The 8,893-nt window shown below is 45.6% G+C and overlaps 1 protein-coding gene across 3 annotated transcripts in view; it reads left to right on the top strand.

The window, feature by feature from the left end:
* tpd52l2b (tpd52 like 2b) overlaps positions 1-3,856 on the top strand; it is a 21,802-nt gene extending 17,946 nt beyond the window's left edge. For 2 of the 3 annotated variants that reach the window (XM_080015793.1, XM_080015792.1), the window contains 2 exons: positions 864-912; positions 1,475-3,856. In XM_080015793.1, coding sequence (XP_079871919.1) covers positions 864-912; positions 1,475-1,561 — 136 coding nt within the window. In that variant the 3' untranslated portion in view covers positions 1,562-3,856. Of the gene's footprint in view, positions 1-219; positions 265-863; positions 913-1,474 lie in introns of all 3 variants that reach the window. The other variant, XM_080015791.1, reaches the window with a different exon arrangement.
* Positions 3,857-8,893: the final 5,037 nt, after the last annotated feature.

Raw genomic sequence — 8,893 nt, 5'->3', positions numbered from 1 at the left:
GTGTGTGTGTTTTACTGTGTGTGTGTGTGTGTGTGTGTGTGTGTTTTACTGTGTGTGTGTATTTTACTGTGTGTTTTACCGTGTGTTGGACTGTTTTACTGTCTGTTTTACTGTGTGTGTGTGTGTTTGACTGTGTGTGTTTGACATGTTCCTCTGCTTGCTTGCCTTTTAACACGTGCACTCTTGTCCCCCCCCTCCCCTTCTTTAACGCGTTCAAAGTAGCAACTATTCCATTCGCCACTCGATAAGTATGCCTGCTATGAGGTAAAGTAACAGCCCCGCCCTCTGATGTCATCATCATAATGAGCCTGTTGTGTTTGTGGCTGCTGTGTGAAGCTGTGTTTTGCCAGTTGACCTTTTGGAGTTGGTGTTTTGGGATGTCTTGGACTGTGGTGAATGGGAAGCAGTGTTTGGTGAAACTGCTGATCCAGCTCTGACGCTGGAAAAGCAGTTCTCTGTTTGATAAATGAAATTGATTTTTTTAATGTAATTTATTTGTATTTTATGTGTCTATATTATCAGTCAAAGCGTGTTGTTGGGTGTAATGCTGGTGTCCATATATATATTTATTTATATATATTTTTTTAATTTAAACTATTTGGCACAATAAGAAGTGTTTATACCACTATCTCTACTACAAACACTTATGCTGTTATACACCTTCAGTGTTGCACTGGAATAGTTATTATAACAGTCTTTACTGTCATTTAGTGTGTGTGTGTGTGTGTGTGTGTGTGTGTGTGTGTGTGTGTGTGTGTGTGTGTGTGTGTGTGTGTGTGTGTGTGTGTGTGTGTGTGTGTGTGTGTGTGTGTGTGTGTGTGTGTGTGTGTGTGTGTGTGTTTAACACTGTTTCTGTGTGGCAGGAACTCTGCAACCTTCAAGTCGTTTGAAGACCGAGTGGGAACCCTCAAGGTGAACACACACAGACACTGACCGAACACAGACACTGACCGAACACACACACTGTACGAACACACACACACTGACCGCCCGAACACACACACACACTGACCGAACACACACACACACTGACCGAACACACACACACACTGACCGAACACACACACTGACCGCCCGAACACACACACACACTGACCGAACACACACACACACTGACCGCCCGAACACACACACACACTGACCGAACACACACACACACTGACCGAACACACACACACTGACCGCCCGAACACACACACAGACATTGACCGAACACCACACACACCACACACACACACACACACACACACACACACACACACACACACACTGATCAAACACACACACCGAACACACACGCGCAGGTTGTTGTTGTGTCATGGCCAAGTGGGAGTATGAGCCTCATGTGGACATTTTGTTTACGTTGGTCGACAGAAAATAAGTAAAACTGTCAACAAGTCATTTTCTCATTTCTTTACACACACACTACATCTATAACCCTGCACTCGTCTTTATTCCTCTTCTCCCTCCTCAGCACAAGGTGGTGGGACCCAAAGGCAACGGAGAAGCTGCCAACTCCCCCACCGAGTCCAACCCCACTCAGGACAACGCACCTTTCTGAACGCTGGACCACACACACACACACACACACACACACACACACACACACTCTCTCAAACAGACACACTTCCTCCCCTCACGACCCAAGACTGTACCTCCATCACCTCGCTATCACTGTGTCACACCTCCACCCGTTGCCGGGCGGAAAGGGGCCCCGCCCACTACCCACCCTCTAATCCACCACTGTCACCAAACCCACTTCCTGTGTCCCCTTTAGGCCCCGCCTCCTCCTCCTTGACAGGCTGCTGTCCAATCAGCCAGCTCCTTTTAAGCCGCTCTCATACCCGGGTTGTTGTTGTCGTAGAACGCAAAAACAAATCATTCAAATCATCGTTGGTCACGTCACAGAACCCGAGCCTTAAATGACTGAGTCATTGATCTGGTCCGATCGATCAATGATTCTACGCCGTCACGCATTGCATGTCGCTCTCCGGGCGTTCGCCAAACGTCTGCTGCTGTTTTGTTTATGTTTTTCTAGGTGCGTCGTGCCCTTCAGCCGCCAATCACCTTTCAGTTCTAGATAAGCCACACCCCTTCATAGATAAGCCCCGCCCACTGCTATAGTACCGTTGGCATCCATGTCAGCAGTGAGTCGTTAAAACCCTGACCCCGCCCCCTCATATGCATCTCCTCCCTGCTGCCCCGCCCCCCAAAAAAGACAAAAGAATAAACCATTTTGTATTATAAACTATTTTACACTGCTTTGCATAATGTTTTTACATAACTTTTATCTCTATGTATAAATCTATATGAATAAACTATATTGTTACCGACGCTGCCGACGGAGAGTTGCAGCGGAGCACTTCAGTCCAGAGCGGGAGCTGAGCAGCGGGAGCCGGAGGCTCCTCCTCCGCCCCCGGAGGCTCCTCCTCCTCCTCCTCATCGCTCCATCCCTAAATCACTTCCCTTTGTTTGTTTGTTTTTTGTTGTTTTTTTTTCTTACCGGCCGGGGGGGGGGGCAAACAAGCGAGGAGGGACAACGGGACGAGGACGAATTAAAACAAAGTGAAGAAGTAAATGATTAATGAAGGAGGCGTTGCAAGAGATCGAAGGAAAAAAAAGACAAAAAAACACCCGTTTCTGCTTTTTAAACGTGCACGTGACGGTGGACGGGGGCTTGAGCTGTCAATCCCCAAAAGAATAACACACACACACACACACACACTCCTACTCCTGCCACTACAAATCACCGTGTGCCACTGTTGCCTTGTGCACGTATCCTCTCAGCTCACACACTCAGCCTCGTCGTGACAAAAACAGCCCCATTCAAGTGAGAAGGCAGCTGAGCCGCGTGGCAGCGCTGTCACCTCCTCGCTGTCAGAGCATGAAGCGGTTGAAGGTCGTTTAAAGTTTCATCCTCCTAGTTCCTCCTGGGATCGGATCCTTTCTCCGTTTCTTTGTTTTGTTGTTTTTTTGTTTTTTTGGAGGGTGATGATGCACCTGATGATGAACATGTTGAGGAAAAGTGGGAGATTGGATTGCAAAATGAAAAAAAAAAATAATAAAGAGCTTGTCAATTAAAATAAAAACGTTGACCTCTGACCTCAATTTAAGGGACAGAGCCCAGATTGGTTCCCAGTTCATCATGGCGCCATTTGATCTGATTTTTGACTTTTTGTTTCCTTTGTGTTGGGATGGTTTTGCTCGTTTAATGACGTTTCCCTTTCCTTGATTGACTTTCCTTGTTTGGCTTCGTAAGCACCGAGCTCTGTTCAACTTGATTGATTTGTCATCGGGAGAAAAGTGTTTCCAAAACTGGGGAAAGAAGATCTCTGTAACAAGAAGCTGCAGCTCTGGAATCTGCTGCTGCTGCTTCCCAAACCCAGCACAGGAAGGTCAAGCGCTCCTTTTTTTTTTTATTTATTTTTTTTTTTTTTTTATATTCCTCGACCCTGGAGATGTGTCCTGAAATGAAGGTCTGAATTGAGCTGCTTGGGAAACCAGTTTTGGGGATCGGGGTTTTCGGGTACGAACCAACCGCTTTCTGCAGGTCGCATGTTTAAAGCCGCAGGTCCGATGCTTGGTGAAATACACAAGAGCGTGATTGAACTTTTATCTTTTTTTGTTGTTGTTGTTGTTTTCTTTGTTTTGTTTCGGGTGCCAACACCAGAGCCATCCGCAGCGGAGCTCGACAGGTTGCTAGAGAAAACGCTAAAGCTTTATTTGGGTGGAGCCTCGCTGACGTAGAACCTGAAAAGGGGTCGGCGTCGGAAGGCTGTGGTGGATGAGTTCAAACTATAGGTCCTTGTTTTGTCATATGTTTGGGTATCAATAAAGCATTCCTTTAAATGAAGAAGCGGTTGAGTTGTGTTTTTAATCCCCCGGCTGATGCTTTGGAACTCCATGATGTCAAAATCTGAATTTCTGAGGAGAGAAAAAAAAAAAAAAAAAAAAAATGGACCCTTGTTTTTAAATGCAGCTTCTTTCTGGGCTGTGGTTATCAGCCGTGTAGTGCTGCTTAAAGGGAGACGGGGGGGGGGGTTGCCAGGTATGAACTGCAACTCGGCTGACGACCTGGCAACCCAACAGAACCCAGCGGATCAAGTTCAACAGGTTATTTGTCACATTAAGTGTTAATCATCATAAATAAATGGATCAGAAGGTAGCTGCGTTCCACACAACGGAGATCTTGTTTTTATGTTTTTCACGTAAGTAACTCCCATTTTGAGATATGGGAAGGGAAGTCAGCAACAATACTCAGGTACGCTGTGGCCCTTAAACCATGCTCAGTTGGTACTAAGGGTCCAAAGTGTGCCAAGAAAATATCCCCCACACCATTACACCACCAGCACCACCCTGAACCTTTGGTACAAGGCAGGATGGAGCCATGCTTCCATGTTGTTCACGCCACATTCTGCTCCGACCATGTGACGGTGGCAGCTGAAATGGAGACTCATCAGACCAGGCAACGTGTTTACAATCTTCTATTCCTCATTGTTGGTGCCTGAGTTTCCTGTTGTGAGCTGACAGGAGCAGCACCCGGTGTGGTCTTCTGCTGCTGTAGCTCATCTGCTTCCAGGTTCCACGTGTTGTGCCTTCACAGATGCTGTTCTGCAAACCTTGGTTGTAACCGGTGCTTATTTGAGTGACTGTTTCCTTTCTGTCGTCTGGAACCAGTCTGCCTGTTCTCCTCTGACCTCTGACCTCAACCAGGCATTTTTGTTGCCGTTCACTGGATATTTTCTCTTTTTGGGATCGTTCTCTGTAAACCCCAGAGATGCTTGTGTGTGAAAATCCCAGGAGGTCAGCAGTTTGTGAAATACTCAGACCAGCCCGCCTGGCGCCAACAACCATGCCACGTTCAAGGTCACTTAAGTCACTTTCTTCCCCGTTCTGATGCTGGGTTTGAACTTCAGCAAGTCATCCTCACCATGTCCACATGCCTCAACACAATGAGCTGCTGCCATGTGATTGGCTCATTAGCTATTTGTGTTGACAAGCAATTGAACAGGTGTACCTGATAAAGTGGCTGGCGTGTGTGTGTGTGTATACAGTATATGTATATACAGTATGTATGTGTGTGTATATATGTGTGTGTATGTGTGTATATATATATATATATATATATATATATATATATATATGTATATGTGTATATATATATATATGTGTATATATATATATATATATGTGTATATATATATATATATATATGTGTATATATATATATATGTGTATATATATATGTACTGTATATGTGTATGTAGATTCAAGAGGTTTATTCGTCACATACATATACATACTTCCATACATATATGCAGTGAAATGTCAATGCAACGCACCCGGTGAATTACGCACATTATGTTCTAGACTGAACACAATTTTTTCCTAAAAATTTCTACTAGACTAACTAACTGATTCCTAAAATGCAATGCAGTAGGGAAGTCGAATAATATAGAATAAAATAAAATAAGAACTCAAAGATAATGCAGAGTGCGGGTACAAAATAGAAATAAAGGTAATATACTTATGTATATGGGACAGGATATTATGTATATACAGATATGTGCATTAAAGTGGCATGTGAATAAAGTGAGGTAGTGTGTGTAGAGATATACAGTACAGTATACAACAGTACTACACAGCAATACAGTAACACCAAACGGAAGAGCAATACAGCACAGTATGCAGTAATCCAGTACAGTACAGTATGCTACATACAGTACAGTAAGGCAGTGTGAGTGACTCAGTACTTTTTGTTAGGACCCCTGGTGAGGTCAGCGTTACCAGTTCTTATGTCTTGATGTAGAAACTCCGTCTCAGTCTCTGTTCTCGCTGTTTGGCTGTAGAGGCTCTTGTTCCACCACAGCAGCTGGAAGAGTCCGTTGTTGGGGTGGTGAGGATCCTTCATGATCCTCATCATCATCATCATCATCATCGTTCAGCTGAAGGCAGCACCCTCTGCAGGGCCCGCCTGTCCTGAGCAGTACAGTTGCCAAACCAGGCAGTGATGTTGCCTGTCAGGATGCTCTCCACTGCTCCAGAGTAGAAGGACTTGAGGATCCTCACCAAGACCATGAGTTTCCTCAGCTGCCTGAGGTGGTAAAGACGCTGCCTCGCCTTTCTCAGCAGAGTGTCTGTTTGTACAGTCCATGTTAAGTCCTCTGTGATGTGGACTCCCAGGTACTTGAAGCTGCTCACCCTATCGACAGAAGTCCCATTAATCACCAACAGCTGGTGCGTCCTCGGTTGTAATCCACGCCTAAAGTCCACAATCAGCTCCTTGGTTTTGCTGATGTTCAGGTGGAGGCTGTTGTCCTGGCACGTGACAGGTCAGCCACCTCCTCGCAGTAGGCCTTCTCATTGCCGTCGGTGATCAGGCCCACGACAACGGTGTTGGCAGCAAGCTTGATGATGGTGTTGGAGCTGGACCTGGCCACACAGTCATGTGTGTACAGGGAGTACAGTAGGGGGCTGAGGACGCAGCCCTGGGGGGATCCTGTGTTCTGGTGGGGACTATGGTGTTGAAGGCTGAACTATAATCAATGAACAGCATTCTCACATAGGCCCCCTTCCGGCCATCCAGGTGGGTGAGCGTGGTGTGCAGTACCTGAGAGACCGCGGCATCCGTGGATCTGTTCTGCCGGTACGCAAACTGCAACCTCAGCCTGGCTCAGGAGGCTACGGCGTCCTGGGGAAGACTGCTGACGTGACAGATTCCAAGAGACAGTCACTGACGCTCTCCACGAGGAGGCTGAGCCACTCAAGGTCATTGCTAAAGAAGCTGCTTGTTCACAGAGCGCCGTATCCAGGCATGTTCATAGAAAGTCGAGTGGAAGGAAAACATGTGGTAGGAAAAGGTGCACCAGCACCAAAACCCATTCAAGAATTTGGGGGAGCTGCACAAGGAGTGGACTGAGGCTGGAGTTAGCGCATCGGGAGCCACGACGCACAGACCGACCCGAGGCCCGGGCTGCAAACGTGGCGTTCCTCGTGTGAAGCCACTCATGAAGCAGAGACCACGTCAGCGGCATCTTACCTGGGCTGTGGGGGAAAAGAACTGGACTGTTGCTCAGTCCAACGTCCTCTTTCCAGATGAAAGTACATTTTGCAAGTCATTTGGAAATCAAGCTCCCAGAGTCTGGAGGAAAAGTGGAGAGGCACACAATCCACGTGGCTTGAAGTCCAGTGTGAAGTTTCCACAGCCGGTGATGATTTGGGCCGCCATGTCATCTGCTGGTGTTGGTCCACTGTGTTTTCTGAAGTCAACACAGCCATCCAGCAGGACCTTTTAGAGCACTTCATGCTTCCTTCTGCTGACAAGCTGGATGGAGATGCTGATTTCATTTTCACTTGCCCACACTGCCCAAGGTACCAAAAGCTGGTTCCATGACCGTGGTGTGGAACAGTCACACTCAACCAGCAGACTGGCCTGACAATACTCCATAGATTCTCTATGGAGTATTGTCAAGAGGAAGATGAGAGACACCAGACCCAGCAACGCAGATAACCTGAAGGCTGCTCTCAAAGCAACCTGGGCTCCATGACACCTCAGCAGTGCCACAGGCTGACGGCCTCCACGCCACGCCGCCTCCATGCAGTCATTCAAGCAGAAGGAGGCACAACCAAGTACTGAGTGCATAGAAATGAATATACTTATCAATTTCTGTTGAAAATATCCTTTTTTATTGATCTTATGTAATATTCTCATTTTCTGAGACACTGAATTTGGGGTTTTCGTTATCTAAAGCCACAATCATCAAAACTTCAAGAAATAAATATGGGGGGGGATGGTATCTCAGGAGGTAGAGCTGGTGGTCTAGTAATCTAAAGGTTGCTGGTTGGATCCCAGGCTCCTCCTGCTAGCATGCTGTAGTGTCCTTGAGCAAGACACTTAACCCCTCATTGCTCCTGATGGCTGCGTCCGTCGCTGTTTGAATGATTGTAAGTGGCTTTGGATAAAAGCGTCTGATCAATGACTAAATGTAAATGTAAATGTAATGTAATGTAATGTAATGTAAATAATGAATCTATACAACATATGGGTTTCACTTTCTGAAATGAGTGACAAAAAAGATTGAACTTTTTCATGATATTGTAATTTTATGAGATGCACCTGTGTGTGTGTGTGTGTGCGTGCGATTCTTACTCTGATCAACCCTACAGGAGCGATCGATCAAAACTGATCAATGCCATTGATTGAGAATAAATCTATTTTACCTGTTGACATGATAATTAGAATTCCAAAAGATCAACCAGTGATGTCCTCAGTGTTGATCAGGTGTGACCTCATCAACATCAACAGCAGGTGTGACCTCATCAACAGCAGCAGGTGACGCTGTTGGTCTACAGTGATACAGGACAGAGGATGAGCTTTGATACAAGAGGTTCAGGCGCACACACACACACACACACACACACACACACACACACACACACACACACACACACACACACACACACACACACACACACACACACACACACTGGAATGGTTTTATTTCTATTGAAAATCTGGCACAAAGTTATTTCTTCAATCTGACCAGAATCCGAATCCCATCGTGTAAAAGAAAATACATACGAGACAAAAATAAAATATTAAAATAATCATAATATAAGTCACACGTGCACATCCACAATGAGGTCTGAGCTGCTCCACAACCTGAACTGAATGATCAAAGTGTGATTTATACGTTTATGAAGTTATGTGAGTATTTTATTAAATTGATCTAAATGTTTATTCACTTACATGAGTATTTCATCAGATTTGATTCAGTTATGTCAGTATTTTATAAAAGTTATTTAAAAGCTTTATTCTTATTTATCATTACTTAATAAAAAGGTAGTTCCCTGACCGGGAATCGAACCCGGGCCGCGGCGGTGAGAGCGCCGA

The sequence above is a fragment of the Zeus faber genome (assembly GCF_960531495.2).
Source record: "Zeus faber genome assembly, chromosome: 15".
Classification (NCBI taxonomy): domain Eukaryota; kingdom Metazoa; phylum Chordata; class Actinopteri; order Zeiformes; family Zeidae; genus Zeus; species Zeus faber.
The sequence above is the reverse complement of the archived record's forward strand: the minus strand, read 5'-3'. Positions and strand labels throughout refer to the sequence as shown.